Source organism: Pleuronectes platessa, chromosome 13 (assembly GCF_947347685.1).
Source record: "Pleuronectes platessa chromosome 13, fPlePla1.1, whole genome shotgun sequence".
In the NCBI taxonomy this organism is placed as follows: Eukaryota; Metazoa; Chordata; class Actinopteri; order Pleuronectiformes; family Pleuronectidae; genus Pleuronectes; species Pleuronectes platessa.
In genome coordinates this window covers 25,375,450-25,396,570 of record NC_070638.1, presented here as the reverse complement: position 1 = coordinate 25,396,570, position 21,121 = coordinate 25,375,450, and the positions used below count along the sequence as shown (strand labels likewise).

The 21,121-nt window shown below is 40.8% G+C and overlaps 1 protein-coding gene across 4 annotated transcripts in view; it reads right to left on the bottom strand.

Annotated features, from left to right (window-relative positions):
* Positions 1-961: 961 nt before the first annotated feature.
* LOC128453986 (epidermal retinol dehydrogenase 2) overlaps positions 962-21,121 on the bottom strand; it is a 59,102-nt gene continuing 38,942 nt past the window's right edge. For 2 of the 4 annotated variants that reach the window (XM_053437105.1, XM_053437108.1), the window contains exon 7: positions 11,454-13,412. In XM_053437105.1, the coding sequence (XP_053293080.1) occupies positions 13,316-13,412 (97 nt within the window). In that variant the 3' untranslated portion in view covers positions 11,454-13,315. Of the gene's footprint in view, positions 5,316-11,453; positions 13,413-18,165; positions 19,121-21,121 lie in introns of those variants that run through there. The other 2 variants (XM_053437107.1, XM_053437106.1) reach the window with 2 other exon arrangements.

Here is a 21,121-nt window from a genome sequence, read left to right as displayed (position 1 = left end):
TGGGGCTCTGTGTGAGAATGTGTGTGTGTGTTGGTGCCTCTCTCCACCTTTCTCTCTCTCTCCACGCAGCCAGTCCTCAGGTGAGACTCATCACCTCGTCAGCTGGAGCTGACTTAAGGAGGCTGTGAATTTCTTTCTCGCTCTCTATTCTTCCATGCAGGTGAACGGGTGAGGAGACCGAGGCTCCGGTTTCCCCCATGCCAGAAGTCCTTTTGAGTTTTTGTTATGTTGGTAGTTGGTTCGGGGGTTCCCGGTAGTCCTGTTTTCGGATAACCTTTTTCTTTCATTTAGGTAGTGGGTTATTTAGGCAGACTTAGTTCGGGGGGTGAACACTGACTTCGACGGCCGATGGCTGGCTCAGTGTTCCCCTCTCTTTTGTTTGTTTTGGCCGGGAACCTCCAACCCTTTTGGTTTGTTGCCTTTCTAAATATTTGTTTGTTTCAACCAATAAACATTTGTTATTATTTAGTGGCAACAGTTGTTTCTGATTCGTTTATTTGATGTGTTCCGGGCCTCACGAGCCATTTCTTATAGGTCCGTAACACTATATAACAGACTAATCAATTTTTAAATGGGATTTGAAGGAGGGGACAAGGTTTAACTGATGGATTGAGGGAGAGGTCCAGAGACGGGGGCTGCACGCGGTGGTGTATAAAGTACTTGAAAGCCATACTTGAGTAAAAGTACAGATATCTTACCTGAAAGTGACTCCGGTAAAGTAAAAGTCACCTGTCAGAAAATGACTTGAGTAAAAGTCTTGAAGTAGCTCATATTAAATATACTTAAGTATCAAAAGTATCTGGTGTTGAAATTTACTTAAGTATCAAAAGTAAAAGTACAAGTACCAAAATTAAAATTGCAAGGTGCTTTTTATAGACACACAAAACAACCAACATTTTTTCTCTTCAGGATTTATTTTCACCTGACTGAAAAATTATAACAACAATATACATATAATGTATAATTGTATAACCCCAGATGCTGACGTTAACACACCGCTGGACCTGCACATCTCAGATGTGCAGGCGCGTTGCGCCAGCCTTCGCTGCTCAAGTAACGAGCCAGTTTTGAGAATGTAAGAATAGAAAGTACAGATATTTGTGTTCAAATGCAGCAAGTAAAAGTAAAAAGTCATCAGGAAAATAAATACTCAAGTAAAGTACAGATATGTGGAAAATCTACTTAAGTACAGTAACAAAGTATTTCTACTTCTTTACTTCCCACCACTGGCTGCACGGCTGAAGGCTCTTGTCCCCATGGAAGACCGCCTGCCAAGAGGTGTGCTGAGGAGCATGGAGGAGGAAGAGCGGAGAGTATGGGTGGGTGTGTAGTTGTGGAAGATGATCTTGAAGTCGATGCAGTATTTGATATGGAGCCAGCGCAGTTGTTGGAGGACGGGGGAGATTTGTTCGATGGAGAAGGTTCTGGGCGATGATCCAGGCAACTGCGTTTTGGGACCAGGTCAAGTTTATGGAGGAGTTTGAGTAGGAGACCGGAGAGGAAAGAGTTGCAATAATCAATACAGGAAATTATGAGTGCGTTGACAAGTTCAGTTGTGCTGTCAGGTGAGAGAGAAGGACGGACTCTGTTTATATTGCGTAGGTACAAATATGCAGCCCTACTCTTGACTTGGGGAGATTGAGAAACTGTGGAGTTGCCAACTGTAGGTCAAAAACTGTTACATTTGGCCAGAGTGGACTTGGTTCAAACAAGGAGAAGTTCAGTTTTATTGCAGTTAAGTTTGAGGGAATTTTGGGTGAACCGGGATTGCATTTTTAAGAGGCAGTCAGGAGAGGGGAGATGGTGGGAGGGCAATGTGGGCTTGGTGGAAAGATAGGTTTCATCCGCATAGCAGTGAAAATGAATACCAAATTTCCTGAAGATGTGACAGAGTGGAAGAAGATAGAGGATAAAAAGGAGAGGACCTAGAAGAGAACCTTAGGGAACACCGGTGGTAACTGGGGAAAGCTGTTTAAAGTTTTTGAGTTGAACAAACTTGTAGCAGCTAGAGAGATATGATTTTGAACCAGGTAAGTGAAGTGCCAGTGAAACCGATGTAAGCTAGTCTGTCAAGGAAGATGTGATGAGAAATCATATCAAATGCTGCGCTGAGGTCGAGGAGGATGAGTAGTAATAAGTTTTTTCAAGGGTTTTAGAGAGTAAAGGTAAGTTATAAATTGGTCAAAAGTTATGGAGGTTGTTAGGGTCTGCAGCAGGTTTCTTTATAGAATAGGGTTATTTTCAGCTGTTTTGAGAGATGCTGTAACAAGACGAGAGAAGGGAGATGAGTGAATGATTTCAGTTATTAGAGAAGACCGAGAGGGTGAACCGATTTTGACAAGGTCAGTAGGAAGTGGATCAAGCTTCGAGGTCCACATACTGCAGAAGACACTGTGAGGACCAGCATTATAAGTCATGAGGCATCATGTCAAGGCATGAATCTACCAGCATGCCATTCTTATTCCCAAGGTTTTGTGGCCCTTGCTACTGTATGATGTCCCCATGTCAACTGTGGAAGCCCTGGAGAAGAAGATCAGCAGCTTTATGATCTTCTTCTCCAGAGGCACGGCTAAGGCAGAAGGCCCTTGTCGGGACAGTGGCAAAAGGGCGATCAGGTCTGGGCTACTTTCCAAGCTGCCAGATTGGAAAAACAAGTAGGAAGGAGCGACAACGTCTCCCCCAGGAAGAAGTGCATGCAGGCACAGAGGAGGTGAGAGTCAGCAAGATGGTAGGACTCAGTCAGCAAGGAGCCTGGACAAGGTGGGAAAACACACTGCAGCGGAAGGTCACTTGATCGAATCGACACCTTACCAAGTCCGGCAAACCTTCACACCTGGGAGGTGTGCTGGGAGAGCATCCCTTCAACATCTCCTCAGCAGCTGCCCCAAAGCCTTGGCCGATGGTTGTTATCGCCGGCGCCACGACCAGGTGCTCAAAGCAGTTGCAGAAACAGTCACCACAGCCATTCAGTCAAGTAAATACCACCCCACGAAGAAAACAATCACATTGTCAAAGCTGGATAAAGCCCCATTCCCGACAACAAACAACACCATGCCGACTGTCCACAGCCCCAGATTGGCAGCTGAGAGTGGATCTTGGAAAACAACTAAAGGTCCTGGATCACATCATTCAAACGAGACAGGTGATCACGTGGGATAAAATACCAAGAGCTTGTGGAGCAGTGCAGAAGCAGAGGCTGGCGGGCTCTCTGCTAGCCGATTGAAGTAGGCTGCTGGGGGTTTGCTGGGCGCTCAACCTGCAAAGCTCTGGTAGGGCTTGGAGTGACTAGAGCTGCAAAGAGGAGGGCCATACATACCATCCTTGAAGCTGCAGAGAAAGCCACTCTTTGGATAAAGAGGGTGAGCCAGTGGATCGTTGCTGCTGGGATGCAATCCAGGACTTGATCACCTGGGTGAGGGGGTCTGATGTTGAAAGACCCAAAACCTCACTGATGATGCATCCCAGCACATCCTAGAGATGTATCTTGCAACCTCTTTTGTGAAGAGAATCCCTTTCACATACTGCAGAAGACACTGGGATGACCAGCATTATGTGGAACAGGTGCAGGATGGTCTAAAGGACACATACAAAAACATATTTAAACTTGACTTTGAACTTAACTTTTTAGTAGAATGGCTGTCTTGTCATCATCGTGTCCGACAGGCTCATGTTACTCTTGTCTTTAAACATCCTTGGGATGAGCATTTTTTGGCCGATCAGGTCTGGGCCACACTTGGAGCAGAGCTGGTTGTAAGGTTTTGCTGCTGCAGGAAGGAACGACCAGTGCTACCTCTCCTTCAGACACTTAGGTTGGATCAGTCGGTTGCTAGGGAGCTGCCCAGTGCTTTGATGGTGTTCTGCAGTGAACCTTATTGTGGCCTCTATGGTGTTCTGATGCTTAGTGGCCCTCTTGCAAATAGCTTTATCTTCTGCCATATATGAAATGTCATCTTTGAAGGTGACTGTCTGTGTGTACAGTATATAAAAAAAATTATGAAATTATGATGGTGTATGTTTCATTTCATTAAAGACAAAAATTACAGAGCAAAAATAAGAATTGTACCTGAAACTTGTAATTTGGCCTTTCAACTTGCTCTTCCTGTTGTCTCTTCTGTTGCTTAAGAACTGCCTGGAGCTATAACAATCTGCCTCCAGGCTTGGGCCTTGCTGCCATAGCCTCTGTCTGCACCAGCTGATTTTGAAGCCCACAAACTGTCTTTTTAAACAGAAATGTTTTACATATACGTTACAAAAAGAGGGGCGCCCTCGAGCTGCAGAAGTGAATGCACCGAGTTGATCGCTTTTCATTGCGCAGCCATGGAAATTATTTAAGCCAATGGTAAAACAGGATTAGGAGTGGGGGCAGGTGTAACATTCAGGTTTGTCCTTCCATGTTTTATGTTCTGTTTGCCTACGAGGGATGTCGGTATAGTCGACACAGCGTGTTGTCAACCTTTTAGTAACGCACATTGCGCATGTGCTCACATTAAGATTGCAATGCCTGTCTGTGAGTGTGTACATAAAATCCTCACTAAATGCCTACAAAATAATCATTATTAATCATCACCTTAATGTTTGTCAAAGGCAAATGTCCATACACTCAGTTGCTTTTTATAAAAAAATTTTTTGGGGAACTTGATAAATTCAAGGGGCACTGGTGCAATCAGGTAAAACATTTGGTTGCACCTCAGATTATTGTGAAACTGTGCCACTGAAATGGCCACACTCAGCATTCCTGAGCAGACATTTAGGCTTTAAAACACCATGTAAATTACCTTGTTTCAAGTTGCATATGAATGTTTGGGCTTGCAGACACCACAGGAGCAGTATGGAGACATGTTATGCTTGGTTTCCTCTCTCTCTTTCTTTCAGACATGCTCATGCTCTAGTTGGACACCTCAAGTCAAACAGTGGAGTACAAACTGCATGAGGCAATGTTCAGTCAGACTTCACCTGCTGCCTAGAACTCGCACTGGGATTTATTGAACCCCAATTAAAGACTGTTCATTACAGCTCATAGTATTTTATGTACTGTGTTTTCAGTGAAATCAATTATTGCAGAAACAACATCTGCACAGTCATTAATTCACATTTGAAAACCCGACATTAATCATAATTAACTACACAAATAGATTGTTTCAGCACTACTCTGTGTATGTGGGATGGATCATACCAGCATGTAGATCTGAAGTAGCTGTTTTACACCTCAGTGACATCAACCTGAAGCCTTATACCACCTGAACAAAGTAGTGAATCTTCTGACTCTTTGTAGTCATCTCACTCAGGGAGCCCCACCGGCTGTGCAGCAATGACCCCTATAGGTGGAAGAGAGTAAATACACTCGGTCATGTTAGTGGAGCTGTTGAAATTAGTTCAGAGGCTGCTTGGTTTACTGTAGCTGAATGATCATAGTAGAGGTGATGAGGTTGTTGAGTCATGGAGTTGGTGGGTATTATTATATTATTTATAACAATTATTACAACATTTGCCACGAAAATCTGCTCTCTAGACTGTGTAGATATACATCTAATGTAAATTTAATTTAATTTTACATAAAACAGCTGTGGCGCTCTTATAGCTAAATGTATGGTGCAAACCTCAACATCCCAAATAAGCTAATGCAACCAGAACACATGATTCACCCGTCAGGCTAGTCAAAGAAAACACATCCACAGGGTGGCAGTAGCAGCTCACTAAGACTCTAAGAGACCAGCATTAGATTTCTTACTAATATAATTTCTTCTTGCATTATGAAATGTGTTATGCAAATAATGTTGCCTTGCCTCGAAAAGAATCCATGCAACACTTAACATTAGACAACCTTTTTATTGGCACAAGTATAGCCTAGTGAACAAACAAGGCTTACTTACTTGTAAACAATAGCATAATAACACAATAACAGATTGTAAACAAGACAACAGGCCTGAAATATTATATAAAAAAAAACAATAAATTTTTCTTTATAGAAAAATGTTCAATTTGTAAAGTATAAACTGTATTCACTTTTGAACCATATGTCACTTTAATGCTAGGTCCACATTGATGATGACCAAGAATGATAAGAGGTGCAAACATGGTAGAGGCAGTAGTATTTCAATGAGTGTGTGCGTGCATTACTGGTTTCTGCCATGGAGCATTACGGAGAGCAGAGTGACCGCAAGTGCAAAGCGAAATGTATTGACATTGCAATGGAGTTAATAGTGGAAGAGGCAACAAACATGTTTTTGAGCTACAGCAAAGAGATATTAAAGGGGACATATTATGTAAATGTCCCTTTTGAAGTGCTTCTACACGTTAATTTGTGTGTGTGTGTGTGGGGGGGGGGGGGGGGGGGGGGGCACTCAAAACAGGTCAATCTGAGGTAGGCTGATTTAGACAGGGTAAAAAGGGTGCTGTTTTAAATGGTCCTTGTGGTATTTTGACCAAAATATGTAACAGACATTTCATTAAGACCCCAAGGAACCATATCAACTGTGGTAAGATGGGCATACAATGGATCCTTTAGTATAACTCAGGGGTTCTCAAACTTTTGCAAGCTGGGCCCCCCCAAAGCTGGTTAGGGGTAGTTGCCCCCCCCCCCCCACGCTGCCGCCACCACCGCCCTCAACTACACCACAATATATAAATGGATAGATAGCTTGGAGATAGTGCTATGCTTGGAGATGGTGGATTGTTGTTGCTGGAGGCCATCATGTTAAACTTTTAAAGAAGTCCACAGGCTTCTCTTTCAAGTCGGGGTGTTGGTGTCGAGGTGCCTTTTTAATTTGCATGGCTTCATGCCAGTGGCGAAACTACCGGGGTGGCAAGGGGTGGCAGCTGCCACCCCCCAAAAAATGCTTGCCACCCCACTTGCCACCCAGGTTGTTAGAAGTGTCTCCAATATACATTTATTGAATGGTATTATATTTTTTGCTACTGAAGCTGTTGATCTCATTGGTAACTTGTTTAAGTTTAAGAACTAAAATCTTTATGTCCCCCCTCCCCTGTAAAATGGTTGAGTCCATGAATCCTATTTGCTCTCTTCTCACCGTGCGCATCTGCCGCTTCATTCAAATGAAGACAGAAACGGTTTGAAAGCCAAAGAACTGGAGACAAGCCAACTGTACGCTTGCAGTGATGAAAAAAGGTACAGTACAGCTGAAACTTGAATCAAGAAAATGTGATGGGTGGTCATATGTGATAGACAATTCCGTTGTAATTTCAATCGTTTATTTAATTGCTAGCTTGCAAAAGTCGATAGGACTAGTAGCTAGCTCGCTATACAGCTGCATTAAAATGTGAGAGGATGACTCGGTTATATGCTATAGACCCTATTGTGTATGTGGTATAAAGGCTGGGACGAATTTCGAATTATAAATATGTTAAAATTAATGTTGAAATTACGGAGAGTCGCGATTCCCATTGAAACGGATGGCGCCGCGGTTAGCATTCACAACGAGTGAATCTTTTGGTAGCTAGTTAGTTTAGCTTTGGTAAACATGATTTTGTATGTAATAACCTAATACATAATACATATGTACATGTGTATGTAATAACCTAATACATTAGAAATTCAATTGGCCATTTAGAAAAGTATTTGTCATTATGAAGGGAAATATGTCATGAACATTTTGTGCTGTGGGTTCTGAATGCAGTTATCTTTTCTTTTTAGAGACTTGGACTTGGACTTGGACTTGAAAAAAATAAAATAAAAATGTAAGTGTTAACACACATCTAATGGGCTCCATTACACCATAGCCTATTTAACTCACCATCCAAATGCCAGTAAGCACTAAATCAGTTGTAAATCATACTGATGGCACTGTTCAGATATCAGATCCTCTTTAAAACTAAACCACTAGTAATATTGCAGTTTCAGGGCCCAAAAATGAAGCGAAAAGGTCAAGATATCAGGACTTTTTTCAAGAAAAGGTCAGTCAACCAGAGGGAGACAGAAGAGGTGGAGACACAGAAAGACAGTCAGAGTGTGGAGGAGGAGACACAGAAAGTCAGCCAGAGTGTGGAGGTGTAAACAAAACACCTTTTGTATTAACCCTGCCCATATTATACCTAAGCAAAGTAATCAGTATGACTTCTGTAGAGGAATCATGTCAATTATTTTTACTGTAAAATAGTTCTAACCTGTTTTCTCTTGTTCCAGATATATCTAAGCATCGAGGTGACAGCCCAAGTCAACCAATCAGGCAGGGATTCCCCAGAACTCTCCAGGGTGGAGCTTGGAGAAGTTTCCACGTAGAGTGGTACCAAGAACGTCAATGGCTTGAGTACTCGCATTCTAAAGATGCAGCATATTGCTATCCTTGTAGGCATTTTTCTCTACCTAATGTCCCCAAGAGTGTTTTTACGTCAGTGGATGGTTACTCTAATTGGAAAAAAGCAACATTTAGGGATAGTGGATTTTGTCGTCATGCTAAATCTGAGCACCATGTCAATGCAATGCTTGCATGGGAAGAAGATAAAAGAAGGAAGGACAACAACACATCAATGATAGTATTGATGGAAGCAGAAAATAGGAAAAAGATAACTGACAATCAAAAATACATCAAAACACTAGGTGAAATACTGTGTCTTACAGCAACCCAGAATATCGCCCAGCGTGGTCATAGAGAGTCTTCTGACTCAGAAAACAGGGGCAATTTCCTTGAGATTTTAGAACTCGTAAGCAAACATGACCAGTCAGTTAGGACAAGATTAGAAGATCAAGCCAAGAATGCCAAATACACCAGCAGCCATATTCAAAATGAAATGATAAGCATTTTAGCAGGGATGGTCAGGGATGAGATTATTAAAGAGGTCAAAGAAAGTGAACAATTTTCTGTCATAGTGGATGAAACCAAAGATATAAAAAAAAAAGAACAAATGTCTTTTGTTCTTAGGTACTTTTATAACGGCATGGTGCACGAGAGCTTTTTAGAGTTTCAGGAAGCAGAAAGGCTGGATGCTGCAGGTTTAACAGAAAAAATCATAGACTGTCTAGAGAGGCATGGCTTGAATTACAAGGAAAACTTAGTCGGGCAAGGCTATGATGGAGCAGCCGTTATGAGCGGGAAACACTCCGGTGTACAGGCTAGAATAAGGGATGTAGCCAGTCATGCTTTTTATGTACACTGCAGTGCACACTGTTTAAATCTAGTGATAGTGGACAGTGTGAAATCTGTATCTGAGGCAGGAAAGTTTTTTTCTTTGTTGGAACGTCTGTATGTATTTATGTCAGGCTCGTATGCTCATGAGAAATGGCTGAAGGTGCAGCAAGAGATGTTTAAAGGTGAAGGACCAAGGGAGCTTCAGCGTCTTAGTGATACAAGATGGGCGTGCAGGTATGTAGCTTGTCGGAATGTGATGGATAGGTTGCCTGCTATTGTGTGTGTCCTTGAAGACATTTCACATGAGGACAACCCAGATAGAGCTGTGGAGGCCAGAGGAATTCTGCATCAGATAGATCTCAATTTTATTGGATGTCTTGTGGTGTTTAGAAAGATTTTAGGTGAATCAAAATTTTTGTCAGACATGCTCCAGTCAACAAAAATAGACCTAACAAAAGCTGTTGAGTTGGCAGAAACACTCCAACAGACTCTCAGGGAATATCGCAGTGAGCCCTCTTTTGAGACTGTCTGGGGTGAAGTACTCGACATATGCCAAAGTAACAGCATCCCTACATCACAGCCCACCTGTAAACGAGCAAGACAGGTAGCAAGAAAACTACAGAGTAGTGTTGTTACATCCACTCTAGGACAGCACACAGAACCAGATAACAAAGAATCTTTCAGAGTTAAAGTCTATTACTCCATAATAGATTGCATGATTGGAGAGATGGAAAGGCGTTTTTCCAAAATTAACTGCGAAATCATGAAAGGAATACAGGCCTTCAATCCATCGCTTTCTCAGTGAGGAGGCTGTTCTTTTGTTGGCAAATTCCTATGGGACAAATTCAGATGATGTTAAGCTTGAACTGCATCAGGTTAAGAGACTGTTTGATAGAACAGCAAAAAAGGAGAGACCGACTAGTCTCATGGAACTATTACTTTTTTTGGATCCCATTAAGACTGTTTTCTTTGAACTACATCGTTTATGTAAAATAGCTGTAGTTTTACCCGTTAGCAGTGCTTCATGTGAGCGGAGTTTCTCAACTCTAAAGCTGGTCAAGAACCACTTACGTTCTACCATGGCTGAGAATAGGTTGTCAAGCCTAGCTACACTTAGTATAGAGTCAGCACGTGCTAAGGGTCTTGATCTAGATGAGTTTGTGAGACGATTTGCTGTCGAACATGGCAACCGCCGTATTGTTCTTTTTTAGCTCCCTGACCTGCTGTTTAGAATTTAATATAGGCTACATTAATTGTTTGTGAAATTAAATAAAACTGAATTGTTTTGCTGCTGGATATGTAAATATGTTAACTGTTTTCATTAGCGATTGGTATAAATAAATACATATAGACACCAGGCATGTGTGTTTCCAACAATAAAAAGACTTGACTTGACTTTGTGTGTGTGATTTGCCACCCTTGAATTTAACTTGCCACCTTTCTGCCACCCCATGTAAAATTTTCTAGAATCGCCACTGCTTCATGCTGTCATTTGCCAGCACCTCGGCAAACAAAACACACTGAGGACGTTGCTCAGTCGTGCCAGTGACAGTGAAACCAAACTGCAAATAGCTCTCGTCATATTTGCGAAGCTTTGGCGCATCGGTTGCCTGACTTTTACGAATCAGAAACTTGTCCATAGCTGTGTTTGTTTGCTGATACAGTGTGTGTGATGTTAATAAAGTTCTAATTGCAACGTCGTGGTCTTGTGAGTGTGTTTGTATGTGTGGCTGTGAGCGACTTGCACACGAATAATGAATAAGGCTGTGCTAGGCAATGGTTCCTAACAAAACGAACAGTACACAATGTAGACAAGGACAGCACAGAATAGTATTCAAGTGCTGGTGATTTGTTTGTTGCAACACGGTGGATGATTGAAGATGTAAAGGTAGGTGTTAAGGAGAAAAGGGCTAGCTGCAGTTGGAAGAAGTTAGCTAGCTAGAAGGCTAGCTCTTGGGGCTATGAGCTTTCTAAAAAAGACTGTGGAGCAAATTACTCCTTAGATTAGGCTACGAATAGGCCTGCTGCAAGTGCAGCACATAAAATTTGATTCATTGATTAATTGAGGGTCTAAAAGAGATTGATCAAAGTCCATTAATTAATTTTAAGCCAATGGCTTGTGTCTGTGCTGTGTTATGCTCTACTATGGGACAGTGAAAATAAAACGACAAGCATCAATTACTCCAAACTTCTTTTCGTATTGAGGACAAAGTAAAACATAACACCAATAAACATAATTCATAATGTGACGATCATTTATCATTAATTTAACTAGTACCATAAAAGGTCTAAAACATTCATTGATGTGATATAAATACAAGCAAACTCACTACAGCCAAAATGTTAAACAAGAGACTCAAAACACTGGGATTTTACATTTGAAATGAAATTTAATCATCAGGATTTTCTAAATAAGTGTTGCAAATAGCCCACTTTCAAACAATGTGAGACTGACCCTGAAAATGTACTGTTTGATACATATTTAATAACACTCCCTACATTCCTATAACTGATTTCTTTAATGGTATACAAGATACATCAACTGATATACGCTGGACACTATTCCATATGGATATATCAACAATTTAGCTTTTACAGAATACATGTTCAAGATGAGATTTCAAATGCAAATTACATACACTCAAATGATATAATTCGTTGTTAAGTTTAGATGATCCCTGATAGATATGCATTCAGATATGTCTATTATAGTCTTATAATATAATATTTTACAAACAATGTTAGTGCATGTAAATGTACTTCATCAGTTAACATAGGACTGTTAAAATCTCTCTGGAAATTAGTGCAACATATTTGGCTATTACTTCAAAAAGAACAGGAACAAAACACTGTGACTTCAGTTTGTTTCTGAATGTTGAAAATGTTTTCACCCGCAGGGAAAAGGGTACTTGATGTCTGAACATATTAGTGGAAGAACACTGAGATATTCAAGCTCCCTGTGATTCTTCTGACACAGTTTTACCTACGTCAAGACACAAGAATAATAGCAGGCATAATTGTAATGTTAAAGCACAGCTGTTCATGTTGCAAGTAAACCATAAAGCAGACCCTTCTGTAGCTTTTCAAATAAACATTAGCTTGATGACAGGAATAACACAGTAGGAAATTAAAAGTTAATGGATAAAGCTGAAGTTTGCTTTGCACACTAGGAGACTACGGATGCATATTGCTTCCATTTAACCGCCTCTAATTTAGCGCTAATTTATCTGACATTTGTCACAGTTTGGGACAACTTTGTCTTTGTGCCTCAAAATGTTCTGGAAATTCAGTTTGTAAATGACATTAGCTTCGCTAAGATCAGAGGTGTTCACACTAAGCAAAGTCAATGTTGGCAATTGTTCAGGCAAAGACAAAGCAAACCCAAGTTAATAGAAACGTAACCCAGAGTATGTGCTCTGCTTGGGTGGAAAATGTCACCAATGCATGGATATATGGAGACAATAAGAAAACAAGGGGTCCCCAGTCACCTACTTGCAATCTCTCACAGGCTAGTATGCTACTAGCTAGTGCAGTTCTAGTTAACCTGTGAACAGTCAGGAAATTTGCTGTTTGCAAAAAAAAAAAAGGTGGAAATCATGGTAAGTAGAAGCCTGCTTACTGCAAAGAGCTTTGAGTGGTCTGGACTAACAAAGTAAGCCACCACTGACCTAAGAACCTCAGTTCGCTTCACTGTACCTGAGGATCTGCGCTTGGTCAAGGCACTTTACTTGTGAGATGTGAAATGACACTGAGCAAAATTAAAACCCCACATACTTGATTATTGTGGACCCCTAAAATTGTTAATGTGACATTGAGATATTGGCTGTTGTATTAAAGGTATAGTGATCCAGCCATATTGGTACTTTAACAGGTAGTAGCAGTCAAGAACACTTGCATACACATTCAATTTCCATAATCGATCAGGAAGAGTCCTGTCTTTGTAAGCATATTTTGTTTTTAATTTTTTATAAAATCATGTTTAAAAATCACTCACGATAATGTGGTTTAAAATTAGCACAAATAATATTTGTAGGCTTAAAAGATGGATTATACAGTCTAAGATATAGAGAAACCAATAGAACATCAATATTTGTATTTATTTGTTGCCCTCTACTGTTCTGTCCTGGGCTGTATAATTTCAACAACACACTAGGAAGATTAGGATTAAAAGGGGGGTTGAAATGGATGGCTTTAATACTTCCATCTCATTCTTCACTTCCTATTCTGCTACCTTACTCAAGTTTTTTGCTGCGTCCCCTGAAATTTTCCATGAGGTTGAAGGCTCCCAGGTACTGGCCCAGCATTATGCCTTGCTTCACGGGGAGGATGCTGTTAAGACAAGAGAAAAATAATATAGACACACTTATTATGCGAATTATAGGATATTGTTATTTCTGAGTATGGGGTATATCAATACAAATTGTATTAATGGTTTGACACACACAGGTGGCAATTATGTCCTTTCAACCGAATTAATTGTTTTCATATAGCGCTATTTTTGTCTTATCGACAGTGCTCAGTGCTTTACAGTATACATCACATTCACATACAGCACATCTATACACTGTGGAGTTGCTTGATATCCAACGATCTCCTGAAGTGTCTTTCGTGGACCTCGAACATTGACCATTTGTGATGTTGGAGTTGGCGCATGTTGTTGTTATAATCGACAGGGAAATCCTGGCCGCCCGGTGATGGTTGTGGGACAGGGTCGTAGGTCTGCTGCGGTTGCTGTTGTAAATGCGGCCACAAATCAAGGCTTGTTTACAGGCCGATCGTAGTACTGTGACTAGGCACATGTTTAGTACTAGAGTCCAAAACATATTACCTCTGCTGCATTAACGATGGCAGTTACAACGGGCGAGATGTTAAGTTTTTAAGTTGCCATTGTTTGGCACGGAGCTGCGATGCCGACCGACTGATGTGCGCACACGCACGCACGCACGCACACACACACACACAACTTTTCTTGGTCATTCCCTCTGCAGAATGTATACTTAAAATATTATTCTCTAATCTCTTTTTAAGTCTCAGTAGGTCAAATTTCCATCACATTTTATAACACAGTAACAGTTGTGGAAGTGGAACATCTTGTAGATTTTTTTCATGGAAATTGATAAGTACCTGAAAGTTGGAGCACTCCAAGGCTTGGATGCACATGTATCTCTACTGGTACAATCATTCATATAAAGGTATACGTATCCATGTAACTATGACTCGTAATCTGGATTAGTGTTGCAGAAGATAAAGATGTCACTGCACATTTAGAGAGAAATGAAAAAGGATTTTGGTATTCTGGAGCAATCCGCTAACACCAAACTCTATTAAAACTCATAAACGTTACATAAACCTTAGTATTACAACATTATCAAGAGGACTTGTGCATATCATCAATCCATGAGGGTATAGAACCAATCATAGCTGGAATTGGGCAAGGGGTGTGTACATCCTGGACAGTTTGTCATTAACTTGGAAATAGAACAACGTATTTGTGCTGATGTTAATACCCTTTGTAAAACAATTTGTTAGAGGCGAAACACTGCCTTTCTGCATCTCTTGCTAAATCCGCCCATGTTAGAAGCTTTTGGATGACTAACAATCCTCTGACTAACTATGATTTTCTTCAAAGAGAGAAAAGAGAAAAAGCTAGATAATAAAACATGTTATTCAAAGCCTGAATACAATTGGCTTTTTTTATAAAATGAACAGAGGTGACAGGCGAGGCACTATCTCGATTTGTGTGAGCTGTGTTCCACAGACGAAAATCATTCTAATAGAGAATAATGGCCCTGTCCTCAGACAAATGGACCAGAGAAAGAGAGGAGAGAAAACATCTCCAGAATGCTCCCTTAGCAAATGTAATTAAAGGGCAAGGAACTGAGCTGAAGTAGTGAGGGTTTCATCTCTCTGAGGCATGCTTATCACAAACCTTTAGTTCCAGTCCTGCACAGATAATACACCTTTTCTTAATTTGTGTCAAGTGATGAAAACATCAGTGATTCACACTGTCCGCTTTCTGCTGGAGCCACTACATAGTCTGTTGTCATCCTTTATGGGAAATGTCAAAGTCAATTTGTTACAGTTGTTTTGACGAAGTGCTTATTTTAACCAGACAGTGAAGCTCAGCGCCAGATGAAGATGACAGGCTGCAGATGAGAGTTTGCTAAACTGCACTGATAATCATCCATTACAGGGGTTCTCAAACTTTTGCAAGCTGGGCCCCCCCAAAGCTGGTTAGGGGTAGTTGGGGCCCCCCTGCCCCAACTAGTGCTAGTGATTTATTTGTTGCAACACGGTGGATGAAGATGTAAAGGTAGTTGTTAAGGAGAAAAGGGCTAGCTGCAGTTGGAAGATGTTAGCCAGCTAGAAGGCTAGCTCTTGGGGCTATGAGCTTTCTAAAAAAGACTGTTGAGCGAATAGGCCTGCTGCAAGTGCAGGAAGGTATTACTAAGGAAGGAGTGAGTCTTTAAAAAGATTGTTTATAAAGCAATGAATATCTGAATAATAGAGGAAACAAGAGCAACCGCACAAACTCTGCAGGGTGTCGTCTCAGTGAGGGTGAGCGCTGACCATGCCTGCAGTTACTTTTATACTCGGAAGCGTACGTGCAACTCGCGTTCAAATGATAACACTCCTCTTTTGATTGGTGGATCAGGAACGAAACAGTATTTGATTTGTATGCGTCAGTCCAGCCCCTAGCATTCTCGCCACTGAGGGAGCTTTCACTAACTAGTGACAGGTCGTCGGTCTTTTTTCTTTTTTTTTTGTCTGTGACATTGCGCCCCCCCTGAGAACCACTGATCCATTACAATGGCTTCCTCTAATAGTTGTCATATGCCAATCAAGTAGACATCGCCTAACCCTAATGAACACTGTAAGCTGATCATAGCAGGAGTAGCAGGACGCAGTACGCTCATTTATAAACTGGGGTATGTGTTGCTAAAGACCACAACCAACTCTGGTCTTTCTGTAAGTTTAATTCAACATCTGCTGATGGACTCCCACCAGAATGAGGACAGGGAGAAAGATAACAATATCATTGTTTTATATCTGCTGTTTGGGTCACATATCATCTAATGCTTAACAATGCAAAGTTACATGCTGCCTTTAACCTGGTGTCTTCTATATCTGTCCTTGGACATTGAGTGACGGACTGGGAAATTCATAGTTTTGCGTCGAAGCAATGCCGTACCCTATGCATTGAGCTATGCCATACCCTGACGTGCACCTTCCCAAAAATTCTACTTTGGGTTGAGGCGATGCAGACTGCAAGATATGCGATTTGTCCGACAGACTCGCCCAATTTTTTAATTGAGTTGTGTTACGACCCAGCCCAGGAGAAAACCCATTCGCAACATGATGAATGAGTCTCCCCCCTTCTCAGCTCCCAAGAACCACCAGCAATGAGTCAATACAGCCTTTTTAAAGGGTCTGCCAGCAACAAAAGAAACAAAAATAAAACCTTAGGGCTAACAACTTAATCTTACCTACTCAAATCGGTTGTTGAAAATAAAATATAGTCTTCTTTCGCGAGATATCGCAAACACTTTTGAGAGATCTCGCAAATGTGTTATATTTAGGTCAATGTACTTCCGGGTCAGGTCGGCAAATTGAAAACAAAACAATGTAGCGTGTCAATGAAGGTATTGATGGGTTTTCAAGAAAATAGTCTGGCTTAACCCATACACAACGAGTAGTGACCCAAAGTTAATTAGAGGGTATTACATACAAGCAATGCAGCGTTTAGGGGGCTGCCCTAGAGTTGTGAGAGGGGATCTTGGAACCGAAAATGGCTATGTTCGAGGCTTTCAGCGTTTCTTTGTCCCCACTAACAAAGACAGAACCCTTGATAGTTGCTTTGAGGGAGCCATCTCTGCCAATCAAAGAATTTAATATTGGTGCGGTTTTCTTCGGAGACAATGCGCAGAGTTCTGGTTGACCTTGTTTGAAAACCCCAGAGACAACAGGTTCTTCGACGGAGCATTTCTGGACAAAAGCCTCCTTCGGTTTTGTTGCATGGGACTCATCCCGGTGAGTCAATGAATTCTAATGTTTTAGTGTATATGTACGTGAGAGAAGGATGATAGAAACAACAGATGGAGGAGAGAGAGAGACATGGAGATGGAGATAAAGGAAGGGAGGGAGGGAGGTGGTAATGTGTGAATATTATAATTAGGTGCTCTATTTAAGTTGATATATATATATATGGGTAGTTCCTCATAAATCCATTTACAAACACAACAGGTTGAGTTGGAGGACACTGCACAGGTTTGGAATGCACACACCATAAGCCCATCAAGGAACCTGAATGTCGCCACCGGTCGGCCCAATGTTATGTATGCATTGCCGGAACTTTACCAGACAAAAGGTCGGCAGTTCGATCCCCAGTCTTCCCCATCTGCTTGCCGAAGCAAGATGCTGAACCCCGAATTTCCCCTCATGGAACAACACAGTGCTGCATATAGATGCACTGTATGAATGTGTGTGTGAATGGGTGAATGTAAAACTGTACTGTGAAGAGCTTTGAGTGGTCATCAAGACTAGAAAAGTGCTATATAAATACAAAACCATTTACCAGATAAGAAACTTCCTTTACCCTGTTGAAGATGTTTAACTGTGCAAAAATGAATGCGTCCTTCCGCTGACCATACCATGTGATCAAGATATTTATGAACTCTTCAATATCTTGATGGCGTGGTCCCATCTGACTCCACCATCAGATCCTTATCAGGCTGTGAACTTGTTTATGCACCTAAGGGAGGCTATCAGTGCATCTCTGTATATAAAAAGTACTTTGTCCAGTAAATCAGGAGCACTCTGTTTAGTTGTGTCCAGTGAGAAGAGCTGGTTCCACAAATATTTTCGTCTGTCATTTCCCATTTGAACGTTTATTTAAATAATACAATTCATGTACTATTTCTATATACACCAACTACTTTCTGTAAGCACCAGTCCTGTTTTAGATGTTATACACCATAAAAAAACTCAAATACTACTTTGTCTACATGCCTCCTCCCTTTTTTGACCATGTGTTGAAGTGATGGTGTGTGCTTAAGAACTGGGAAACACAATTAGTCTGTAAGACAGTTAGTAGGACTTTACTACCAAAAACTAGTAGTGCAAACATCAAGGACATGTAAACAGTAAAGCTATCCGTGCATAAACAACTCCTGCAGTTTAATGTAGAAAAGGGGTATAAAATAACCATGCAAATGCTTGATCTTGGAGTCTGGAAATAATAGTAATAGTTATTCTGTATTTTTGTGTGAAATCCTGGCCTGCATCCCTGAATCTGCCAATCCAAAATTGCCAATTAAGTCAGACCAAGTAAGAACATAGAACTATAAAATTACTCCGCAGTGTAAAAGCCATTTAATGGCACAAACATTTGGTTTCTAAAAAATTAGCAAATTTAAGACAGTAAGAAATTAAACTGATATGTTGGAAGTATTCTGTAGACATTCTAAAGGCCAATTGACCATATTATGGCTAACAGTTAGAGGTAGGTCTTTTCAGGCCATAGTTCACACAAGGCACATTAGTTATTCTGTAAACAGCATCTCACATAGGTGTCTTCAACATCAACATTTAAACAATGTATTTCCCTGAACAAAGGTCTAACTAAAACTTTAACATCAACAATTCTACCAGTGATGAACCACTCAAATCTTTCGATTAGCAACAACAACACAATATTAACACTAGCCTCGAACCTGGGTTGGGGTAAAACTGAGAGAAGTGAAAGCTACAATCATTTTAAAACTGACTGCACATGGCTCAGTGGCTAAGATGTTAAATGACAAATCAACAGACAATCTCAGAACAGTTTTCAAAAATGAGAGAGCTCCTCAAGGGGCTATAAAAATGTATTTCACTTGCCGCAGTTATGTTAAATCATAAAGGGGTTTAAAGGTTGTGTTCAGGGTTTCTTCCAGTTTGCACTTCTGCCTTGTGTATTGAAGGTAGATGTAGTGAAGGCAGGTCATTAGCTGAAGACGATGGGAGCTGTAAATCCTGCACAGGTCCGATGAGTAACTCTGAAGGATGAATAAAGTATAAAGTATTAATTTCACCTAAAACACTTTGAAGCTGCAGTATGAAAACATGTATGTTTGCCTTTGAACAGGTAAATAAATCAACCCAAATCTGCATCTTTCCAGGACAATGGACTTCTTAATTGGCTGAGAACAATCCAACTGTACTGGTGCATCAGTAGCTTTTTGTTGTAAGTTGCCGAAAACATTTTTTTTTGACAGATATCCACTACAGTACCTTTGTGACATCCTCATTGTTTACGTAATGTATCACAACTGCGTCATCACGGTCTGCTTAACTGAGGTATTCTTCCGGATCCCATTCAATTGTATCTGCCTTGTCTGATTGTGAAACTTCTTCATTCCAGGTGTGCTTAGGCTCTGTTTGAGGGGAGTCATTAGGATCGGCGCAATCGATAATTTACTTGACTTGGTGTCCTGTCCCTGGCAAATGTGAATGGGGTTGAATGCATGTAATGTGATTTACCTGAGCCTTCTGCTGTCATAGTCTCAGATGTTTATTTTTTATCTGTGACATCTGGAACTGCAGTTTCTGCAACTAATAAGGTACATATTTAAAAAAAATTATCAGTAGTTATTTCAAATAATGGCAGGAAGAAATACATGTGCAAATTTAATAGCTCAAGAAGCTCCACAAATGCCTATTAACAATAGACGACAACTAGTGCAATATTAATTAGATTCAAGTTTTTTCCCTCAGAGCCATTACCTGAGTTATAATCAGGCATCATCCCTTACATCGGTTCCTGTTATTATTATTACTTTGTTTCTAACAAATATATTTTCAAATGTCACAAACCTGTTCACTAATGTCCCGTCAGATGAATGGAAGGAATCTTCACTAAATTCAGCCACAGCTGAAGGCTGATTTGTTGAAGGTGCTACTTTTGTGCAAATGTAAAATCGGAGGATCTTCACTTTATTTTGCTCATATAGTCTGCCCATAGTATAATGTCGATATATTTGCTTTCTTTTAAAATCACATCCACGAAAGGCAAATTCTTCAGGTGTCTCCTTTGTTCGATCGTCTCTTTATCTGTGCTTCACTTTATGGTTTGACAAAAGGAGAGAACAGCTACTCAATCGCCATATGAAGACATGTATTCCGCCATTTGTAAATCAGTCTTGATGGATAGCAGGGCTAGGTATTGCTTACAACCTCACGATACGATACGTATCACGTTACAGAGGCCAAGATACGATACGCATCACGATACACGTTGCTTTTGAGTAATGACCATGTCCTGCACAGTATTTAATACAACAGCTTCTCTTTTTTATTCCATATAACAACAAAGGCAAAGTCTTACGGATCGCACTACTCAAAATAGTTCAAATTCTGGCCATTAAAAGATCTTAAACGTAAAATAATTCTTTCTAATCAGAATAAAAAAAAAAGGCAATGCACAGAAAGGATCTGTCGCTCACGTATCTCTTCCCAAGATCCCACGATACGGCGTTTTTAATGTCCCTCGTAAGTGCAGAGTCTGTTGCTTGGACATGAGCCCAGTTGCACAGCTGGGCATACAGCTGTGCTATAACAGACAGCGTTTGCTGTCTTTTCTTCGGATATTACGAGTGTTGCAACTTTTAGCAGCTTCAGGGCTTTAACCACATCTTCAGCACAGGCCTGGGGTCGGATTTATAAAGGATTGCGTAGGATTCTTACTAAAAGTGTGCGTATGCACACCTGAACGCAATGTTCACAGTCCACCTGGAAACATTCTTACGTGGATCTGCCTCCAAATCCGCCCTCCAAACGCCCACCTTCAACCATGAATGGTCAATGGTCAGCGGCACAAACATTAGATGATGCCGCTGACCAATGGGTTTCCATCGTGAGTCCTGACGGAGGCACGGCATCAAGCGATGTGAAGAGGAAGTGAAACTTTCTGACACTGACATCAAGGTGTTTGTTATTGAGGTTAAGAACGATTTTATGGAACAGCAGTGATGTCACTAATAAAGAAAATACACTGATAC